The following is a 22,912-nucleotide window of genomic DNA, read 5'->3' as shown; positions in this document are numbered from 1 at the left end:
GATCACAAGAACGGTGAGAAAACATCCCAGAATCCCATGGGCGACCTAGTGGATGACCTGCAGAGAGCTGGGACCAAAGTAACAAAGGCTACCATCAGTAAAACACTACACCACCAGGGACTCAAACCCTGCAGGGTCAGACGTGTCCCCCTGCTGAAGCCGGTACATGTGCAGGCCCGTCTACAGTCTGCTAGAGAGCATTTGGAGGATCCAGAAGAGGATTGGGAGAATGTCCTATGGTCAGATGAAACCAAAGTGGAACTTTTTGGTAAGAACTCTACTCATCGTGTTTGGAGGATACAGAATGCTGAGTTGTATCCATAGAACACCAGACCTACTGTAAAGCATGGGGGAGGAAGCATCATAGTGTGGGGCCGTTTTCCAGCAAAGGGGCCGGGACCACTGATCCGTGTAAAGGAAAGAATGAATGGGGCCATGTTTGGTCAGATTTAGAGTGAAAACCTGCTTCCATCAGCACTGAAGATGAAACATGGCTGGGTCTTTCAACAGGACAACCATCCCAAACACTGTTGCCCGGGTAACGAACCCCAAAACATCACTGCTCTAGAGGAGATCTGCATGGAGGAAAAATCAGACAATGTGATTTCCTGGATTATTTTCCTCATTTTGACTCTCATAGTTCAGGTTTACCTATGAAGAAACTACGGACCTTTCTCGTCTTTTTAGGCGGGAGAACTTGAACAGGTAGTGGCTGACTGAATACTTTTTTGCCCCCCTGTGTGTCTGACATATAAGTCTGCCTCCTGCTCCTCCTGGATTTGTCGGAGGATTTTCGTGCTGAAGGTCGAGTCGGCGCCGCGTCGGCGTCTGTGTGGAGACACAACAGCAGGACGGTGTCCAAAACATGTCTTATCAGCGCGGCGCACATCTCTGTGTTCACCTCAGAGGGAATCTGCTGCTGTGTGGGGGTCACACTGAAGGCCCCCACCCCAAACCAACCTCACCTCTGACAGAACTCCAAGCTTCGGGTCAGAACCGGGTCCAGAGGTGGACTGAGAGGAAAGAAGACGTTCAACCTGAATGTAAACCATCAACGACAAGAAGCTGCAGATTCATGATTGAAGGTTTCTGAGTCTGTTCTGCCCCCCCCCCCCCCCCTACCCACAGTTATAATATAGTCTCATAAATGCAGGAACGACCACAGGAGGCGCTGCTGAGCACAGAACAGTGTCTGCAGGAAATAAAATGAGTTTTACAGGAAACCGTTAGGAATTCAACAAACTGAAACATGAGTCAGCACTTTTAAACATTTGTGAGGAAATTTAACAAGTGTCCAGTTGCAGACACGGGGGTTTGTGTGTGTGTGTGTGTGCGCACGCATGCATAAACGTGCGTGTGCGCGCGTTGCACTGCTTGTGCACCTTCAGCAGGGCGGGAATTTACTGCATCATTTGGTTTAAAATAAGAGAATGAGAACGACAGAAGTGTTCAAACATCAAAGTTCCTCTTCTCGTTCAGGTGGACTCTGACGTCACAGGCTGGGATTCATCCCGACGTCACAACAGTCTCACCTGCAGCCTCCGTCTCTTTAAAGCTGAATCGGAGGGTCACGTGACACCCCCCTTCAAGTCTCGGCGGATCCCGGGCGCGTGCGGGGGCGTGCGCGCGCATCACCTGCCTCCGCGAGTCGGTGTGTATATAAAGGTCTGCGGGATGTGAGCGCGCGCAGCTTCGCGGTCGTCATGCTGCCGCTCGGCCTCGCGCTGCTGCTGCTCACCGCCGCCGCCGCCGCGGACCCGCGCGGCACCGCGGCTCCCGCCGCCCTGGCCCGGCTCGCGGCGGAGGATCCGGCCGGCGGCGCGGCGCACGAGGAGCGGGGAGGGGAGCATCATCACGGCGGCGGGTACCGGGTGGTCCAGTGGGAGTGGAGCTACGTGCAGACGCCCTACATCATCGCCGTGTGGCTGCTGCTCGCCAGCGCGGCCAAGATCTGTGAGTGATGCGCGCGTGCGCACGAGACGGGGTCAGACGGGACCGGCTCTGATCTGACAGACAGAGTTCATCCTAGTGACCCCCCCCCCTCAGGGACACGTCAGTGGGGTAAACTGAAGCCAGAACCGATCCGGATCACTGTGAAGTTCCTGAACTTTAACAGGAGTCTGTTTGATCCACTACAGCCCAGAACCAGCAGGTTCCGACCCTCAGGGTTCCTTAGAGCGCTCTTGGATGTGATACTGACGGAACCTGCCGTCTGGGTCAGAACTTTCTGGTTTAAACTCGGATCATCTGATCTGTTTCTAAAGCCTTCCCGGTGGTCCCGGTTCTCTTAATGATGACGATGCAGTTTTCAGCCCAAAGTGTGGATTTGTAGAACAATGTTTCTGCAGAGCGGCAGAAGTTCTTCAGAAACTCACCTCTAAGTTGTTGACTGTTGGTGCGGAGTAAGCCTGCTCTCATTTCCCATCATCCATCTGTTTACGCTGTCTCCCACTAGCTTACAGCCCCCCACACCCCCAACCTAGCATAAGCGGTGCAACAGAAACATTTTATATTTAATATTTAAATAATGAACAGCAGCTGAAACTGTGCGTGATTTAGTTTCATCCATGTGAAAGCTGAGAAAAAGCTGAGTCATGGTAAGTGAAATATTCAAATACCTTAAAACCAGGAAAAACAACTTTGATTGGAGGGAAAATAAGAAATGTTAGGTTGGAGGGGAAACGCTCTGAAAAGAGGCTGGACGCGTTTCCCGTTTGGAGTCTTCCTCAGCTGAGCTGCTTTTTCACGTCTGGACTTTAAATTAATTCAATTCTCTTAGGAACGGAGAAAAAAAAAGATCCTGATTGAGACAAATGGAAAAGACGAGACTGAAGCAGCTTTTCTGTGTTTTCATGTGGAGGTTCATGTGTTTGTAGATGTTTGTGGTTCCGTCGACGGTTCTGTATTTTTGTCTACGGTTTCTCAGTGAGTAAAGAACTTTTACCTGAAGCTTCTTAGATCATGGAAGAAAACCTCCTTTTTCATGAGTGGAAATACGTCCTGACAGTCTTCCTGCAGTGATCTGATGTCCAAACATAAACCCAAAGCTCATTATCGTCCGCTGCTCTCAGCAGAGGTCTTCCTCATAAATCATGAGGAAGATCAAAAGAGGAAACTGCATCTGCTTCCAGACGGAGGAACTCCAGACCCCAGAGACCAGCAGACCATCGATCGGCTGACGTCTGTTTGTCCTTTAAAGTTGATTTTGGTTTGGCTGTAGCACTGAGGAACGATTACTAAAGGAGTGAGCGGGAGACGCTCTTCCTCCCACGAGTCCGCCCACCAGCAGATGACGGCGTCCGACAGTCGTCCTCAGACCTTCAGCTGCAGATCAGAGTCTGTTTCAGTTTTCCTCACAGTGATGGTTGAAAGACCCGGCTCTACCCCTAAGGCTCCACGCCGACGCTCCACGCTGACGCTCCACGCTGACGCTCCACGCCGACGCTCCACGCTAAGGCTCCACGCTGACGCTCCACGCCGACGCTCCACGCCGACGCTCCACGCCGACGCTCCACGCTAAGGCTCCACGCTGACGCTCCACGCTGACGCTCCACGCTGACGCTCCACGCTGACGCTCCACGCTGAGGCTCCACGCTGAGGCTCCACGCTGACGCTCCACGCTAAGGCTCCACGCTGACGCTCCACGCTGACGCTCCACGCTGACGCTCCACGCTAAGGCTCCACGCTGACGCTCCACGCTGACGTTCCACGCTGACGCTCCACGCTGACGCTCCACGCTGACGTTCCACGCTGACGCTCCACGCTGACGCTCCACGCTGACGCTCCACGCTAAGGCTCCACGCTGACGCTCCACGCTAAGGCTCCACGCTGACGCTCCACGCTGACGCTCCACGCTGACGCTCCACGCTAAGGCTCCACGCTAAGGCTCCACGCTGACGCTCCACGCTGACGCTCCACGCTGACGCTCCACGCTAAGGCTCCACGCTGACGCTCCACGCTGACGCTCCACGCTAAGGCTCCACGCTAAGGCTCCACGCTGACGCTCCACGCTGACGCTCCACGCTAAGGCTCCACGCTGACGCTCCACGCTGACGCTCCACGCTGACGCTCCACGCTGACGCTCCACGCTGACGCTCCACGCTAAGGCTCCACGCTGACGCTCCACGCTAAGGCTCCACGCTGACGCTCCACGCTGACGCTCCACGCTGACGCTCCACGCTGACGCTCCACGCTGACGCTCCACGCTGACGCTCCACGCTGACGCTCCACGCTAAGGCTCCACGCCAAGGCTCCACGCTGACGCTCCACGCTGACGCTCCACGCTGACGCTCCACGCTGACGCTCCACGCTGACGCTCCACGCTAAGGCTCCACGCTGACGTTCCACGCTGACGCTCCACGCTGACGCTCCACGCTGACGCTCCACGCTGACGCTCCACGCTGACGCTCCACGCTAAGGCTCCACGCTGACGCTCCACGCTAAGGCTCCACGCTGACGCTCCACGCTGACGCTCCACGCTGACGCTCCACGCTGACGCTCCACGCTGACGCTCCACGCTGACGCACCACGCTGACGCTCCACGCTAAGGCTCCACGCTAAGGCTCCACGCTGACGCTCCACGCTAAGGCTCCACGCTGACGCTCCACGCTGACGCTCCACGCTGACGCTCCACGCTGACGCTCCACGCTGACGCTCCACGCTAAGGCTCCACGCTAAGGCTCCACGTTGACGCTCCACGCTGACGCTCCACGCTGACGCTCCACGCTGACGCTCCACGCTGACGCTCCACGCTGACGCACCACGCTGACGCTCCACGCTAAGGCTACACGCTAAGGCTCCACGCTGACGCTCCACGCTGACGCTCCACGCTGACGCTCCACGCTAAGGCTACACGCTAAGGCTCCACGCTAAGGCTCCACGCTGACGCTCCACGCTAAGGCTACACGCTAAGGCTCCACGCTGACGCTCCACGCTGACGCTCCACGCTGACGCTCCACGCTAAGGCTCCACGCTGACGCTCCACGCTAAGGCTCCACGCTAAGGCTCCACGCTGACGCTCCACGCTGACGCTCCACGCTAAGGCTCCACGCTAAAGGCCCGTACACACCGGGACGAATTTCGCCCACGAATTTCGCCCGCGATATTCGCTGATGTTTAACGCCTCGTGACTAAACAAAGGGCACCAATGTGAGTGTGCACACCGACGCGAAAAAACGCCACGCGTCAAAGCGTCACTTTTTAAAAAAGGCGTTTCGTCGAAATCTATTCGACCAATGAGAACGGCGCTTTTGCACACGTGTCTGGAGCTTCTGAAGTTACAGTAAAACACAACTTGGGGGCTCAAACACAAAACTGCCTTGCTGAGCACACATACCAGCGAAGAAGATAGACGCCAAGTAGCGTCTACACTGCCGCGAAGAAATAATGACGGACATTATAAAATATCCCCGAACCAAGCACCAGTTGGAGCTACTGATGCTTGAAATATTCATGTTTTCTTTGTTTGATTCTGACAAGCGCGTAAATACTTGCTCTCTTCTTCTGAGTGAAAAGCGACTTTAAGAAGCGTAAAGTTGCGCAGCGCCACCTTGTGTACAGGAGTATTTCTGTTTACATTAAGCGCCATCTAATGTCAGGGAATGAAATTGCATGTTCGCTCGGCTCATCGTCAGCGAAAATCGCCTGGGTATGAACACAAAAAACGTGGCGAATAACGCCTGGCGATTATTCGTCCCGGTGTGTACGGGCCTTAAGGCTCCACGCTGACGCTCCACGCTAAGGTTCCATGCTAACGCTCCACACTAAGGATCCATGCGAAGGATCCACGCTAAGGCTGCACGCTGACGCTCCACGCTAACGCTCCACGCTAAGGCTCCACGCTGACGCTCCACGCTAAGGCTCCACACTCCACGCTAAGGCTCCACGCTGACGCTCCACGCTGACGCTCCACGCTAACGCTCCACGCTAAGGCTCCATGCTGACGCTCCACGCTAAGGCTCCACGCTAAGGCTCCACGCTGACGCTCCACGCTAAGGCTCCACGCTAAGGCTCCACGCTGAGGCTCCATGCTAAGGATCCACGCTAAGGCTCCACACTGACGCTCCACGCTAAGGCTCCACGCTAACGCTAAGGATCCACGCTAAGGCTCCACGCTGACACTCCACGCTAAGGATCCATGCTACATTCCACAAACCCTTCCTTCATTCCATGTTATAACTTTAATGGAGCTTGACGATGTTTCTATCTCAGGTTAAGGCTAAACTTACCGTCATGCTATGCTAGCTACCCTCTTTGTTCAGCGATTTGTATCCGGTCCACCTTAACAAAATGGTAGAAATATAAGCAAGTGTCATTTTACAAAGTCAAAGGAGATTTTTAGTTGAGAAATATCAAATCATTTTTACAACTTTCTTTATCAGGTTTACCTAATTATTATTTGATTACTATTATTTCACCAAATCGTATGAACCCTTTAACACTGATATATTACGGTAACAAAATAACACGTTCTTTGAATTACTTTCCAAACGTTTACGCGATTATCGTAGTTCCAACAGCGCTGTTCTCTGCGTGTGGTCTATCAAAGAAATGACTTCTGTTGTTTTGAACTAATGCAGCCACAGACTTCTTCACCTAGCTTTGCTGATTTCTTTGACGCTACTATTTTGACGTTTGAGCTTTGTACCTGACCCATGCTAACTTCTACGCTTTAACTAATGCATTTTGTCGCTTGCTTAATTTATGCTAACTTCCTGTTCTTGCTTGTTTGAGCTTTTTTGCTAGTTTGTGCCAACACTTTCTTTGAGCTTGCAGTATTTTCTGTCCGTACCTTCTAGGAGTTTCATTTGAAAAAGTTCTATTTTCTTCACATGTCTTTGTGTTGGAAGCGAGCTCAGAGTCTGGTCTTCTGAGCTGAAGACCTTAGAGTTCTTTCATGAGAGCGTCCTCCTGCATTGCTGGTTCTGGATGGAATCCGTCCAGAACCTTCCACACAGCAGACGGGGAGAAACTCTGAGGACTTTCTGCTGGAGAAACATTTCCAGAGCAAAATCTTCAGACTTTATCTTTTGCACCGATCATCTTCTGTGTGGAACCACAGACGATGATCGGTGATGGTTTGGACTCAAACAGCCTGAAGTTGGTGTGTGAATTCACTGCTAAACCCTGAGTGGAGCAAAAAACTCATCAAAGTGAACAGTAGGCGGCGCACTGAAGCAAGAATGACCAGGTCATGACTTTCTAACACCAACTTTGTTCACGTCCTGTACATCTGGATGGACTTTGCAGCTCTCCCTAGTGGACACCGGTGGTAATGCAAACAGCCCACTAGTTTTTCGACCCTGCACGGGTTTCTGGATGCGGCTCCACTGCAGGTTTGGGTGGAGGACGGGGATGTGATGTTGCAGCTGTTTGTGGATTTTGGCAGTCTGTGCATGCAGCGACTGCAGCAGATTTCTGCAGAGAATGCATGTCTGCGCAGTCTCCAGGTAATGCAGACGCATGGTTAGCATGTTGCAGTTTTTCTTAATTGTTTACTTACATTTTCTGAAAGCATGACTCATATTCTCAGAACTCTACATACAAATCCATAAAAACACACACAATGGGCAAAACTCCTCAATTCTCCTGCAAAATGAACCTTTCCATTCCTTTTTTTTAACTTGTCCTGTCCAACAGCTAGGCAGGCAGATGAGAGCTGAGGGCCTCTTGTGTTGGACATATTTTACTTTAACAAGAGGGGTTATTAATCTTCAGACAAACCAGAGGTATGACTGAATAAACCCCTTTTGGAATTTTATTAATTTCAATCATGTTTGAAAATCTTTGGTGTTGGACCGGACGGAAAAGGAAAGAGGGGAAGAAGAGAGAGGGACGTTAGAGAGAGGGGGGGTAGGGGGTGATAATAGGAGGGGAAGTGGGATAAAACCATGAAGCAGCATAAAGCAACAGGTTGCTGGATGTTTATCATTACGGTGAGGTTCAGATGTAATACAAATCTCAAAGGGCGGGGCCTGTCCACACACACACTCAAATGTTATCAACACACCTAATAGCTGTTAAAATGTCCACATGTCAACATGTACACAAAACAGATAGTGTTCACACATGCATACTTATGCCATTAAACAAACTAGTTTGAGATATTTCATTCAATCACGCAAACTCTTAGTGCAAAGGTGAGCTAACACCTGTGCTCAGGTGAGTTTTTATGTTCTTCTAAAATGGATGATGGAATGTGAAAAGAAGGAGGGGGAGTGACCAGCCCACACCAAGACCCCCGCCGCAGCAGCCGCTGCAGCCAGAAGCCCCCAATGCCACACGGCAGCAGGCAGAGAACAACCGCCCCCCGGGTGATCACGTCCGCCACCCAGGCCAGGATCAGCAGGACCGCTGCGAGGCCCCCAGAGCCAGAGAGCAGGGAAGCACGGGGGGGAAAGAGAGCGCCGCCCCAGCCCAACCAGGACAGCAGCCCCCCGCCGCGCCGGAAGAGCCAAACGCAGGGCCCCACCCGAGAAGGGTGCCCACAGCCCCAGACGAGCACCTCATCACCACCCAGGAGTTTTTGGCATCCCCCCGCCCCAACCCCAGGTACGAGCCAGGACCCCCCCAAGGGTGACCCGCTCCGCGCTTCAGGCTGCCACCCACCCGGCCCACGGTTGGTCCAGAAGGGAGCACCCCGGGGAAAGGGGGGGGGGGGGGCACGAGGGGTGTTGTAAACATGGCCCGACCAGGCTCGGCCACAGTTGGAAATTTGGCGAGGCCCAGCGCCCGGGGGCAAGGACCAGAATCCACACCACAGGGACACAGACACCCCCGGCTCAGGTGTGATATGATCCCCGGCTTCTGGCCTTGCCGGAAAGCTCAGAGAGGGCCGCCGGGCCCAGGAAACCAGCAGCCAGGGGACACGGCCGCCATACCCCCTACCAGGGATTGGGTAGGGGACAGATGGTCCAAGGTCCCACCTTCCTAGCGAAATGTGTTTGTGTTTGTGAGGGTGTGTGTGTGCATGTGTGTGTGTTTATGTTGGAATGTATATTTTGAAGGGTGAAGGGTGTGTGTACTAAGGGGGTGCAGGTAAAATTGGCGGGTAGGGTGCTAAAAGGACAGGTCTACTGCTTACTGGCAGTGATGTCCAAGCACTCCCCCCTACCAAGGGCCCTACACGTCTAAGGTGCAAATAAAACCGAGAGAGGGGGGGCCCACTGCATACGGCAACCACGGGAGGGGGACCACTCCCCCCCCAAGGTGCATCGCAGGCTAAACCCCCCCACCCCCTCACCCTATTATGGGATTATATGAGGAAGGGGGTAAGTTGGGGACAACTGGTAGACTGTCCCCCGGTGGGGACACTTTCAATGACGGTAAGTTTAGCCTTTCCAACTTTCCATTCCAAATAAAGTTATATTTCCCATTTATTTATAAATGTGATTGTGTTTTCTAATGACACAAACCATCATATGAATAGACGTAAGAACAGCTGAACACTAGCTGCGTTTACACGGACAGAAGTGATCGGAATGAACGCCTGATCAGAATAAAAGGGCGTCATGTAAACGCCGTTCAGAATGCTCCGCCCCTTCCGATGGAGATCGGTGGTCATGCCGATGTTCTCCCGGTAGAACCACGGCTCTGGGACGGTGTGTGAGCTAACGGATGCAGAAATGCCGCTCAGTCCTGAGGAACCGCGTAAACAATCAGGTGGATTCATGTTTCCAGTGGTGTCCAGACAGAATAAAGGCTGAAGTTATTCCCACATGTTTACATGAGGAAAAGATGCAGACTGAAGCTTTGCTCCATGGATTCTAACTGCATCCACGCCTAAATGTTCTTGTTGGCACCTGTTAGCCTAACCTAACCCTTCTTCCTGCTCCGCCCCGCCAAGAAGAAAAGCACGGATTAAAAATAATGAGTGAACCAGCACTTCATGATAATCAATAAGAAAATCCCCTTCAGGAGATCATCTGCTCTCTGCTGCAGCTCGTTTGTTTACGGCTGATCTCAATATTTCAATATTTGGTTGACTACATGATCAACCAAAGTGTCTCAGATGTCATCAGAGATGACGGTCCTTGGCCTTCCTCGTCCTCATCCTCTTCCTCTCACTCCTCTGGCTCTGCCTCCATTGCTCCAAAACAGAAGAGCACACCTGTTACCCTTTCATGCTAACACTCTGATGCTAACTGTCAAACTGTGTGACGTGTTTGTCCTTCTGATGAGTCAGTGTCCATGTTATCGGCGGGTTGGTTATTGGCGGGTTGGTTATCGGTGGTTAGGATGATTAAGGTTCAGGTCTGTGCATAAACTGACAATAGAAGCCAGAATGTGTGTTTCTGTATATCTCTGTGTTTCTGAGTTTTTGAGTCTGTGTTTGTGTGTCTGTCTGCTTGTGAGTCATTGTTTGCGTCCGTGTGTGTGTTTGGGTGTGTCTTTGTGTGGGTGTGTGTTTGTGTGTGTGTTTGGGTGTGCAAGTCGATGTCTTTGTGTGTTTGTGTGTGTGTTTGTGTGTTTGTGTGTGTGTCTTTGTGTGTGTTTGTGTATGTGTGTGTCTGTTGTGACTGATGACAGACCTTCCGTGGATCCGTCTGTGACATGAAGTCAAACTTTCGTTTCTTGTGTTTTTTTTCTTGTAAATTTGTTTCACCGTCTGCAGAGACAAAAACATTTGGACCAATCAGACGAGACGTGATGATTCATCGCCTCCTCTGAGTCATGAACTTCTTGAAATTCTTTTTTTCTTCTTCGCATTTATCAGATCTACTTCCGTAAAGTTAATAGAATCCATGTGTTAATAGTCATCGTTAGCATCATTGGTTAGCTAACAGCTGATGATGCAACCATCCAGAACTGAATCTAAAACCAGAATGGAGGTGATGTTGTGCAATAATTGTATTTGGTGCAGTGGACGCCGTTTTTCCGGCGTTGTGGCTGTTTGATCCCCGTACTTTCCCCAAAATGAACAAACAGACCCAACAGGAAACAAATCGCACTTCCTTGTTGAAGCTGATCTTAAAACTAAAGTGACTGGAGCCACGTCACGCCACCATGGAACCACTCAGCCAAATCAGTCTTTATCTACTTCAGTGTGACGGCAGAAAAAACGATTCTGGTCTTGGGTTCAAAGCCGTGTTTCTCATGCAGGGTTGGACTCGGTAATCATCAGAGGAGCTGAATGTTTTTAAAAATATTTTTAGATGGAAGTTCTTCATAAATGTTCATCCTCGTTACTATGAAATTATTAAAATTACCCCCAGAAAGATTTTGGGTCCTTTTACTTTGGGTTTAGCGAAGGCCAAGGGGGGGTCTGAGACAAGAGATGGTTGATGAACCAGACCGACCGACTCAGTCTTGTTGTTCCACAGTGTTCCACTTCTCCCAGCGGTTCACCACTGTGGTTCCAGAGAGCTGTATGCTGATCCTACTGGGTCTGGTTCTGGGGGGGGTGGTCCTCATAGCCAGCAAGAAGCAGCTGTACCAGCTAGAACCCGCCCTCTTCTTCCTGTTCCTACTGCCGACCATCGTGGGCGACGCCGGATACTTCATGCCGGCGCGTCTGTTCTTCGACAACCTGGGGGCCATCCTGATGTACGCCGTGGTGGGGACGCTGTGGAACGCCTTCTGCACGGGCTTCTGTCTGTACGCCGCCAAACTGCTGGGGGTCATAGGTTAGTGAATGGGGTCTAGGGGGGGTTTCCTGCGTGTCCTGAACATGTTGATGGTCTGCAGTGACGTTGTGTTTGCCTTCGCAGACGGGCGCGTGCAGGCGGACCTGATGGACTTCCTGCTGTTTGGCGCCCTGATTTCAGCCGTGGACCCCGTGGCGGTGCTGGCCGTGTTCGAGGAGGTTCACATCAATGAAATGCTCTTCATCATCGTGTTCGGAGAGTCGCTGCTCAACGATGCCGTCACTGTGGTAAGACACGCTGCTGTTGGAACTCTGGAAGGTTTTTGGCTGTTGGTGACGAAACCAGAGGTCAAACTGAGGAACGCTGAGACGTTTTATGCACACAAGACCATCTGTGTCTGCAGAAAGTTTCTGTAAAATATCTGATATGTGCAGAAGACGGGAAACGGTCAAGTTTGGCGTTTTTGGTCCTGGAAGCAACATGTTTTGTTTTTTATGTGTTTCAGGAACACGGGGAACATTCTAGGGTTATCGAGACCTTTAGTCTGAAGCTCCATATTATATTATCAGTTCAGAGGAACAGAAGGTCAGGATTTGACCCCAACCAACTCACTGACAGACAAGCGTCTCAACCCAGTGACCACAGGGCCTGCTCTGAAGAGACTCTGGCAGATCTGCTTCTGGTCTGATCCATGTCTGGTTTTAGACTGATCCAGTTTTGGGGATTGGTCTGATCCACATCTGGTTCTGGTCTGATGATGCTGTGGTTTCATCTGATGGTCCTTCTGGTTCTGCAGGTGTGAAAGCTCACCTGAACTCTGTTTTGGACCAAACAGGAGGCCTCTGGTCCTCGTGCGGGCCAGCAGGCTCCGCCTACTTTTAATTGAGGCATTGGATTGGTCAGTTTAGAACTTGAATAACTTGAAGTACAGAAAAAAATCCTAAAAAAAGGATTATGATTATCTAGAAGATGTTAGGAAAAGGTTTCAGAGCCGGAATGATTCTTCTGGCTGAGGAACAGCTGTTTATTTCTCTATAGAACTCTGCGGGTACTTCCTGTTTGGAACACCAGGGGGGCGGGGCCACTCAGTCCAGTTTTCAGATACAGTCAATAGTTTAATAAGCACCCCCCCCCCCCCATCAGATTCCCTTAAGGCTTTTTCCTAGAGACAAACCCTCCGTCAGTGTCGTAGTCTGATCCAGAGACGTGGTCTCTGCAAACCAGGGCGGCGGTGATGTAGGTCTGGAGCTGCACGTCTGGTCTGGAGTCAGAACCCAGATCCAGATGGGAATCTCAACACGTGCACACACACGCACGCACACAGTGAAATAAGAAGGCAGGGGCAGAGAGACCTGCTGTCATGGTGGGTAATAGTTACTGTGGCGACTGACAGAAAGGCAATAATGAGCCCATAATGAGTAATCGGCGTGCACGCTGTGTGACCCTTGTATCCGCGGCGGAGTTATTATGTGACGTCAGCAGCGAGGGCTGTGATAACAGGTGAGAAGCCACTTTCTGCTGGGAACATCTGCGTTTCTCCATCAGAACAAAACCGCCACCTTCGCTCAGCGGCTGAAACTAATCATCTGTGAGCAGATTACCTGCTGCTCTGTAATCCTCAGCAGCACTCAGAATATGAGCTAATCCCTGCAAGAAGTGGAACAAAGCAGGGGGGATTTCTGCAGCCGTGACCCCCACGCCTGAAGGAGACCTCGGGGATGGACCTCGTTTTCCTCAGAGAGCAGATTCTGGTGGTGGGGGCACACGGACGGTCTCATGAACGTGTCTGCAGGGGTTAGACAGCTTTGACACACGACGGTCGACATCAGCCCCCACAAAGGTCAAAGGTCATGTGACCAATCTTTTTTTTAAAGTAATAAAATGGCTACAACCAAAACCGCCACTGACCTGTTTTGGAGGTTACCATGGCGACACTCGAGCAAACCCCGGGTTCCTACCGTCACATCTGCTGTGGGTGTGGCAGTTCTCTGAAGACACTGCATTTAGCCCGTTACCACGGCAACAGTTTGATAAGGGTAGAGAGTTTGGGTAACTTGATGGTGCGGCGTGTAAACTTCAACGGTGTTCACCGGTGGACCGGTAGAAGAACCGAGGATTCTGGGATTCCTTTTGGGGGATCCTCTGGAAGAACCCCGTCGATTGGTGGATCTCTGGACATAAAAGCTGCATCTCCCTTTAGATTCTTGACCTTTATCCTCCTCTGACCTCAGGAGGGTTATGAGGTTTTTTCATGAAAGGTTTTTGTGTCTGAAGGAAAGTTCAGTTGCTTCATTGTTGCCATGACAACGTCATGGGACGCGCTGGTTGGTGATCTATGAATGCTTTTGGAAGCTTTCATGGAACGCTCAGCCTGATCCTTTAGATGATTTGTTGATATTTGGGCTGGGGGGGGGTCCTGTCATAAAGGCTGATGATGGGGGTGGGGGGCGGGGGGCAGTTTCAGAAGATGAAAGCTCCCGGATGTCTCCTGCAGGTTTTGTACAAAGTCTACATTTCGTTTGTGGAGGTGGGACCGGAGAACGTCCAGACAGCAGACTACTTCAAAGGAGTCGGTGGGTCCAAAGACGCAATCGTTTCAGCGTTATCCTGATCGCCGGGACTCACCCCTTTCTCTCCCCCAGCTTCCTTCCTCATCGTCAGCATCGGCGGGACTCTGGTGGGTCTGGTCTTTGCCGTCCTCCTCGGCTTCATCACGCGTTTCACCAAGAAGGTCCGCATCATCGAGCCGCTCTTCGTATTTCTGCTGGTCTACCTGGCGTACCTGACCGCGGAGCTCTTCTCACTGTCCGCCATTCTGTCGTGAGTTCACCGACCAGGAAGGCTGCCATCTTGTTCTAGACAATGTGAAGAAACGTCTCTATTGACAGAATGACCTTCTGCGGCATTGGAGCCAACAAGTACGTGGAGGCCAACATCTCGCAGAAGTCTCGGACAACAGTCAAGTACACCATGAAGACTCTGGCCAGCATCGCTGAGACCATCATCTTCATCTTCCTGGGGATCTCAGCTGTGGACAAGTCGAAGTGGGCGTGGGACACGGGCCTGGTGTCCTGCACGCTGGTGTTCATCTTCGTCTTCAGAGCTGTGGGTCAGTCCCTCCTCTTCCATCGGAAATCACCCAACCTCTTCAGCTGTTTTACGGTTGACCTCTTTTCTCAGGAGTGGTTGGTCAGACCTGGGTTCTCAACCGCTTCCGCCTCGTACCGTTGGAAAAGATCGACCAGGTGGTGATGTCCTACGGCGGCCTGCGGGGGGCAGTGGCATTCGCCTTGGTGGTGCTCCTGGATGCAGAAAAGGTCAAAGCAAAGGACTACTTCGTGGCCACAACCATCGTGGTGGTCTTTTTCACAGTCATGTTCCAGGTGAGAGCGCCACCTCCTGGCAGTAAAGTTAGATTTAGTTGTTTAGCGGCCGCTTTGTTTCCTAACATACGAGTAACGAAGCTACAAAGGTCCAGGTCATCTGTAGTGAAGTGGCGCGAGGAAAATGTCTCAACCAACACGGAAAGTTGTGAAATAATTCAGTTTTCATCTTTTCTCGTACATTAGGATTAAGATTATTGTGTCTGCTGAGATGAACAGGCCATTCCAACACAGTGGGATCAGAAAGCCGAGAAGTTTAGCTTCTGACCTGAGCGTAGGGTGGTGCAGCGGCACACACCTGGACCAGAGCATCCAGGTACAGAGGGGCGGTGGAGTTTGCTGCTCTGAATGTCAGTTGAATCTGATGCTAGCAGCTACTGGAGACGTGGGGCCCTGCAGCTGCATCCTGGATCATCGGCAGATGCTGGAGTCTTCCCCCCGGTACCATCACAGTACTCGAGCTGGAGAAGACCAGGTCCTGCACCAGAAGATGAGCAGGATAAACCGCACAGAGAAGATCTACACGCATGAGAAATGTTCTGTCTGATGGTCAGACGGCAGTAATGATGACCAAGTCTTGGTTTCCTTTGTGAGGACGATTCATGAAGATCTGAACATGATGGAGAACAGAGAGACTGACAGAAAAGACCAGTTCTTCTGTCTTGGGGAGGTTCAGCCCAAGATGCTTTCCTTTCATCTCCAGGTGTCTGTTGGAACCGGAGGAGGAAGATCTGAGTTTCATCTGGGGGGAAAAACTCTGAAAAAATTCTGGGGGGAAATAGAAGAAGCCTCAGGGGTGTCCACATGAAGGAGGGATCCTCCCCCAGGACAGAGCGGCGATGTACAAAAACTGCTAAAGAAGATGGTTTACTTTGTGTAAAGGGACTTGTGAAACGGCCAACTGTTCCTCTGACGCTCATCTGCTCAGGCTTGATCCAGATGATCTGAAACTGTCCCACAGGAACCGTCTGATCCTGCTTCTGGTTTTAGGGTCTGACCATCAAACCGCTGGTGAAGTGGCTCAAAGTTCCTCGCTCCACCAACCGGAAGCCCACCATCAACGAGGAGATCCACGAGAGGGTGAGTGTTCCTCCTCTGCTTCCCGTTGTCAAGGCCGTTCCAGCCAAACTGAAGTCCTTCTTCTCTGCGGTTCCAGGCCTTCGACCACATCCTGACAGCGGTGGAGGACATTGCAGGACTGCAGGGGTACCACCACTGGAGAGACAAGTGAGTTCCACCTCCCCCTGATGGCGTTCCGTCACCGTGACCGCCGGAGCCCATGACCCCGTTTGTGTGCAGGTGGGAGCAGTTCGATAAGAACTACCTGAGCAAACTGCTGCTGAGGAAGTCCGTGTACCGGAAGAGCGAACTGTGGGAGGCGTACCAGAAGATCAACATCCGGGACGCCATCAGCGTCATTGACCAGGTACCAGAACCTGCCAACGCGGACCCGCTCCCCACCTGATGAAGTCTGCTCTAAGGTGTGAGGGTGGAGCTCCGCCGTGGCCACGGTCTCATTTGCTTTACGGTTCTGTAGACCTGGAGAGGCTTCGGTCCGTGGCTGTCGTCCTCAGCTGGGAGGTTGACCTTTAGACGGCGCTCACCACAACCCACCAACTGTATTCACATTTCAATTCAATCAATGTTTGAAGAAAGGATGAGCTGGTTTTTAAATGTTGCATCAGAGCTCAGCTTCATCCGGTTGCCATGGAAACACTGTGAGAGAGGGAACTTTAGTGACAAATGAATGAAAAACATAAGCGGGGGGGGGGGGTCTCCAGGTTCTGTCAGCTCCTCTGACAGCCAGCAGGTGGAGATGTTTCACAACAAATACAGCCACAGTCTATTAACCAGGACTGCAGGCAGTTCCCATTAAGACTGCTCCATAACTGTGATTAAACCAAAAGTATTTGCCCCCCCCCCCCCCCCTTCACTGTCTTAACATGTTGGATTTATTTGTCTGTTTACATCAAACAAACCACAGAAATGACAGAAAGAAAGACGGATTTTATTTGTTTAGGGGAGAAGGGATTCTCATTGTTTATACAGTCTTTGTGGTCAAGTGAGGTTCCTTCAGTGCCCCACATCATCATAACCCCACCTCCGTGTCTGGCTTTCCCTTTTGGCGTCACCACAGAAAATCTTCATTTCATAACAGAAATGACGTAATTGCAGACCGACTTTAAGGCGTGTCCGGACCGTCATCTTCATTGAACCTGTGTGTTCCTGGCAGGGGGGGAACGTCCTGACCTCAGCCAGACTGTCTCTGCCTTCCATGGCCAGCAGAGCCTCCTTCCCAGAAGTCACCAACGTCACCAACTACCTGTAAGTTACTTCCCTCCACAACACAGACGTTCTGCTGAAGCATCAAGGGTGTCCGTCCGTCCGTCCGTCCCACCATCTTTACTTTCATAGTTATCCATTGGACGGTAGTGGCACAGGCGGTTGGCGGCTCGTGGTTGGCGGCCCCAGTCACCTATTGTTGTGTCCTTGGGCTAGATACTTCCCCCTCCCTGCCTCCAGTGCGGCTCCACTGGTGTGTGAATGTGCATGAATGTCCCGGTGATGGTCAGAATGGCCGTAGGCGCCAACTGGTAGCCACGCCTCTGTCCGTTTGCCCCAGGGCAGCTGTGGTACATCAGCAGTTACCACCACCAAGTATGAATGAACGATGGACACATGGGAAGAACTTTGAGTGTCTGGAAAAGACCAGATAAATCTAATCCATTAATATTTTTGTCCTGGCTCCCTGAACTCTTTTTGGTGTTTCTGGAGCAGATGTGGTAACTCCATGACCTCAACCTCAGTGATGCTGTTTCTCAACATCGGAGGCTGAAGGGAAACACATTTTCTGTAAAGGAGTGAAGTCCACCACTAAGGCGATTTCCTGTTCCCCATTAGAAACTTCTATCTGAAAACCACGAGACGCCGTCCTGAGCTTTTGACGTGCTCCTCCGCCTCTTTCCTCAGCTCACGAGTCTAAACCGTTGTTTGGACTGAGACTGACCTTGGCCCGCGTTTAGTTTTCTGGTACGTCTTCTTTCAGGCGTGAGAACGGCAGTGGCGTGTGCCTGGACCTTCAGGTGATTGACAACGTCCCTGGAGCCAAAGTGGAGGAGGACACCGAGACCCATCATGTCCTCGCCGGAAACCTGTACAAACCCAGGAGGCGGGTAAGCAAAGAACCACAAGCCCAGAGATTAGAGAGCTCCGAGGAGATTCAGGAGTCCTGAGACCTCAGACGGATGAAAGGCTTGGTCATGACTGTTCATGGATGTGCCGCCGTCCTGGTGCCGGGGTTTCCGCTGCTGCTCCTCCATGAACCTGTGTCTCCTCTGCTGTTCAGTACCAGTCCCACTACAGCCGTCACTTCATGCCCCTGGGGGAGCAGGAGCGTCAGGACCGCGAGGTGTTCCAGAGGAACATGAGGAGACGCATGGAGACGTTCAAATCCACTCGATACAAACGACACAAGAAGGAGCGCAGCCTGAAAAAGGTGACAAGGGTTCAACGCCACACTGTCACAGAAAACAAAACCCTCATTTGGTTTCAGGAATTAGTCGGTGTCCTTGGCTCCTTGTTTCGGTCTGAAGATGTTCTGTGACAGCAGCTGGTGGACCGGTTTTTGGAGGGTTCTCTGTGGACGGGTCCTCCTGGCTTGTGACACAGACCTTGAGCTGTTGGGTTGTTGGTTCCAACTCTGACTGCCTGATGGCCAGCAGTGTTTTGTCCACTCACTGTTTGTGGTCACTGGGCAGCTCCCAGTTTGGATGTGAGACCCCCTCCACATGAACACAGGTGACTCTGGATCACCAGGCTGAACTTGGGTCTACAGTCGGACTTTGTTGGAAGTCTGGTTTGAGACTTTATTTAGGGAAAGTTCTTGAAGTGGCTTCATTTCAGATGAGTTCAGAGTCAAAGTCAAAGTCAGCTTTATTGTCAACTATGCTGCATGCACAAGACATACAGCACAGATGACATTGCTTTTCTCTCACCCCACATTCAAGCAGCTTATAAAATAATAAATAAAAACAAGATAGAGTTGATTTGAATCCAGATTTTTGGTTTGTCAGGATTTGGTGCTGAATGGATTTGGTTTTGTTTCAGTGTGTCTGATCCACAGCAGCTCTGGTTTCTGACGGTACTCCTGGATTTGAACCCCTGGTCCTGGAGTTCAAATCCAGGCCGAGTCACACCAAAGACTCTAAAAATGGGTTCCCAACACCTCCCTGCTTGACACTCACCATTAAGGGGTAAATCTACCAAGTGGTTCCCGAGCGCGGGTCTGTCTGCAGCTCACTGCTCCCCCAGGGGTGGGGTCAAATACGGAGATCAAATTTCGCACACCTAGGTGTGTGACAGATAGTGGGACTTTAACTTCACTGTGACAAGACAGACGGCGTGCAGGAAGGCGGTCCGGAGCTCATCAAACTGTGATTAGCCTGATGACCAGCATCATTCAGCGGTTTTGCTGGATGTTGGAACCAACAACTTAGCAGCTGATGGAACAAACCAAAGAAAGGTTTCTAAACTCCTCCCCCAAACGAGTTTCGTTGGGAAAGTTTGAAATTCTTTTTGAATTTCCGCCTTGACATAGTTGAGACTTCTTATCTTGTTTTGGTGTTCCCTCCATATTTCTCCTCAGTCGGGTTCAGTCATGACCAGGGGCCTCATTTGTAAAACTTTGCGTAGGATTTGCGTCAGAAGTGGCGTACGGATGAAACATAGGACGTGCGTACGCACAGAAATATTCGGATTTATAAAACCGTGCGCACGCACATCCTACGCATCTTTCCCTTAATAAATCTCAACCAATCCTAAATGCAGCGCAGCTTTTGCGGCTTCATGACACGCCCATAGTTGCCCATAAATAGTCCGTGAAACGCCCACAAATGAATATTCATTGATTGCGAAACCATGGCAAACACCGAGAGGAAATCAAAAAAACGTAACTTCACTCAATGTGAAGTAGAAGTTATCGTTGGCGAGGTGGAAAAGAGGAGAAAAGTGTTGTTTGGAGGACACAGTGTGGGCATTACTAATGCCAAAAAGGCACGTGAGTGGCAAACGGTGGCAGACGCCGTTAATGCTGTAGCCTCACAACCTCGGACCGTGGCCGAAATAAAAAAGAAATGGTCGGACATCAAAGTCAAGGCAAAAAAACGTCTAGCGCTGAACCCCCCCCCCCCCCCCCCACACACACACACCCGTGTCTGCCACGGGTGGGGGGGGGGGGGGGGACACCGGAGCTGACCCCTCCTGATGAGAGACTGGCGGCAATAATTGGGGAATCCCTTTTAAGTGGAGTGGTGACTGAGGCGCAGCGGGACACCGACGCGCCAGATGCACCAGGTGACACACCCCCAAAAGCCCGCAGAGGAAGTCGGAACCGGCTCATAAACCACTCGTCCTCGTTTGCCAGCAAGTCTCCTTGCTGTCTAAAGATGCGTTCACTCCGAATTCTTCCATTTGCCACATCTTCTAAGAGCGCAAGATCAGCCATTGTGCGTCGCATTGTGATGGGGCATTTTATTTCCATCCATTTAATTACATCTGACAAGCTGCAGATGTCGGTAATAATCCACGTGGAAATGAGAAGTTGATCAGCGCAAATGTAATTTCTTGTTGCTTTCTGAATGGTTGAGACATACGCCATACATTGTTTTATCAAAAATAAAACAAACTAAAGGCATATGCATGAATACCATAATTCTGTAGCTTATGAAGAAATATTTTACCATGAAAACAACTTTCCCCAGTGGACAATTAATGCATCTCTCTCTATCTATCCGTCTGTCTGTCTAATTGCACCTATGTCTGCTCCACCAGACGGACACATTAACGAGAATATCAGTTTTGTACATTATTTTGTTCTGTTAACTATATTATTTATGAGGATGAATTGCACAACATGCCAATATTGCAGAACATATTTCACTTTTCTTTCTGCAAATAAGTGTTCATTTGAATTTCTGTTGTAATTTTCGTTTGATTGTTTTGTTTGTTTGACTGCTGATCGATCAAACGGGTGTTGGTGTAGCTGTTAATTGTCAGACTTGCTTTGTGAAGTCTTCATGTTATTTCTGAGAGGCAGTATTGTCATTTTCACTTTCACGTGTTTCTTCCATCTGCCGATGGCGTCGCCGTTTCTCATTTCACCCGTTTTTGTGCGTACACCTGGGTCAGAGCTTGCGTGAAGGACCGCACATTTTCCCCTCAAGTTTGCTTTTTATAAATCTCAACTATTGCGTAGAGAGTGGCGTACGCCTTCTTTTGTGCGTACGCAACGTTTATAAATGAGGCCCCTGATCTGCTGTTTTTCTCTCTTTTTTTCAAGCGTCGAGGATCCGACGTCAAAGAAGAGGGCGGAGACAAACCTAGACGCAACGTCAGCTGGCAGGACAAAGGTATGACCGAGTGGAAGAGGCGTCGACGAAAGTCTGACACCTGACATGGATTATTTTAACATGTAGCATCAAAACATGAATAAATGAAGGAGGATGAAGCAAAAGAGCTGAAGATGGCAGCTCAGGGTTGCTCCAACTGTGACATCCCCTCCTTAGGATCCTCCTCCAAGGCCTCCTCATGGACCTCCTCATGGACCTCCTCATGGACCTCCTTAGAGACTTGTTGACCTCCTCAGGGCCTTCATGTTGGGCCTCCCCCAGACCCTCTCAGTCTTTCACTGCTCTGCTCTTTGCCTCTAAAGCAAATATCTGAGAAGACTCTCGTTCATCCAGAAGGGTAGAGACCGTTTTAGAAAAGTTCAAGTTGAAAAGAAAAGAAAGTTGTAGACGTTTTCCTCAAAAAGCTGAATCCAGGTGACCGTTGTAAACCGGTTTCCGCTAAAGCAGACATTCAGTCATGTTCTCCTCTTCTGTGTCAGATCCGGTGGTTGTTCCTGTGGAGCCGGAGGTGGACAAAGCCGAACATTCCGATCCGGAAAAGGAGGAAGACGTCGGGATCACCTTTGTCGCTCGCAAAGCAGAGACACCAAAGCAACGGCCCAAATCAGGTGAAGCTGCAGCTCAGAAGCACGTCTAGACTCTGGAGACCAGCTCTGATGCTTCTGTCCTAACAAACATCACACCACAGCGAGGAGCCGTGTGCTGGTTCCATTCCTTAGTCTAAAGAGAAAGCAGAAGTCCAAAGATAGTCTGAACAAATCCTGGTCCAAACCAGAATCCTGAGCAAAGAACGTGACCACAAATGTTTTTGCATTTTCCACATTTCTAACACATCTCTGATTAAAAAAAAAAAAAAAAAATGGAGTTGACCTCCTCATAAATGTCCTGACCCACGTCCTCGTAGACGTCTTGATGGACGTCCTCGTAGACTTCCCAATGGACGTCCTCATAGACGTACTGATGGACGTCCTCGTAGACGTACTGATGGACGTCCTCGTAGACTTCCCAATGGACGTCCTCATAGACGTACTGATGGACGTCCTCGTAGACGTACAGATGGACTTCCTCATAGATGTACTGCTGGACGTCCTCGTAGGCGTATTGATGGACGTCCTCGTAGACGTACCGATGGACCTCCTCGTAGACGTGCCGATGGACCTCCTCGTGGACGTACTGATGGACTTCCTCGTAGACGTAGAGATGGACTTCTTCATAGATGTAGTGATGGATGTCCTCGTAGACGTACTGATGGACGTCCTCGTAGATGTACCGATGGACCTCCTCGTAGACGTACAGATGGACTTCCTCATAGATGTACTGCTGGACGTCCTCGTAGGCGTATTGATGGACGTCCTCGTAGACGTACCGATGGACCTCCTCGTAGACGTGCCGATGGACGTCCCCGTAGACGTGCCGATGGACGTCCTCGTAGACGTACAGATGGACTTCTTCATAGATGTAGTGATGGATGCCCTCGTAGACTTCCCAATGGACGTCCTTGTAGACATACAGATTGACCTCCCCGTAGACTTCCCAA

The 22,912-nt window shown here is 50.9% G+C and overlaps 1 protein-coding gene across 1 annotated transcript in view; it reads left to right on the top strand.

The window, feature by feature from the left end:
- Positions 1-1,657: 1,657 nt before the first annotated feature.
- The window catches only part of slc9a5 (solute carrier family 9 member A5), a 29,598-nt gene continuing 8,343 nt past the window's right edge, over positions 1,658-22,912 (top strand). The window contains exons 1-15 of the mRNA XM_023953783.1: positions 1,658-1,953; positions 11,322-11,624; positions 11,709-11,872; positions 14,080-14,158; positions 14,228-14,405; positions 14,474-14,694; positions 14,766-14,968; positions 15,959-16,048; positions 16,125-16,195; positions 16,268-16,394; positions 17,202-17,293; positions 18,015-18,141; positions 18,315-18,464; positions 21,306-21,375; positions 21,855-21,983. Coding sequence (XP_023809551.1) covers positions 1,704-1,953; positions 11,322-11,624; positions 11,709-11,872; positions 14,080-14,158; positions 14,228-14,405; positions 14,474-14,694; positions 14,766-14,968; positions 15,959-16,048; positions 16,125-16,195; positions 16,268-16,394; positions 17,202-17,293; positions 18,015-18,141; positions 18,315-18,464; positions 21,306-21,375; positions 21,855-21,983 — 2,254 coding nt within the window. The 5' untranslated portion in view covers positions 1,658-1,703. The remainder of the gene's footprint in view (positions 1,954-11,321; positions 11,625-11,708; positions 11,873-14,079; positions 14,159-14,227; positions 14,406-14,473; positions 14,695-14,765; positions 14,969-15,958; positions 16,049-16,124; positions 16,196-16,267; positions 16,395-17,201; positions 17,294-18,014; positions 18,142-18,314; positions 18,465-21,305; positions 21,376-21,854; positions 21,984-22,912) is intronic.

Source organism: Oryzias latipes, chromosome 3 (assembly GCF_002234675.1).
Source record: "Oryzias latipes chromosome 3, ASM223467v1".
Classification (NCBI taxonomy): domain Eukaryota; kingdom Metazoa; phylum Chordata; class Actinopteri; order Beloniformes; family Adrianichthyidae; genus Oryzias; species Oryzias latipes.
This window is presented reverse-complemented; position numbering and strand designations above follow the sequence as displayed.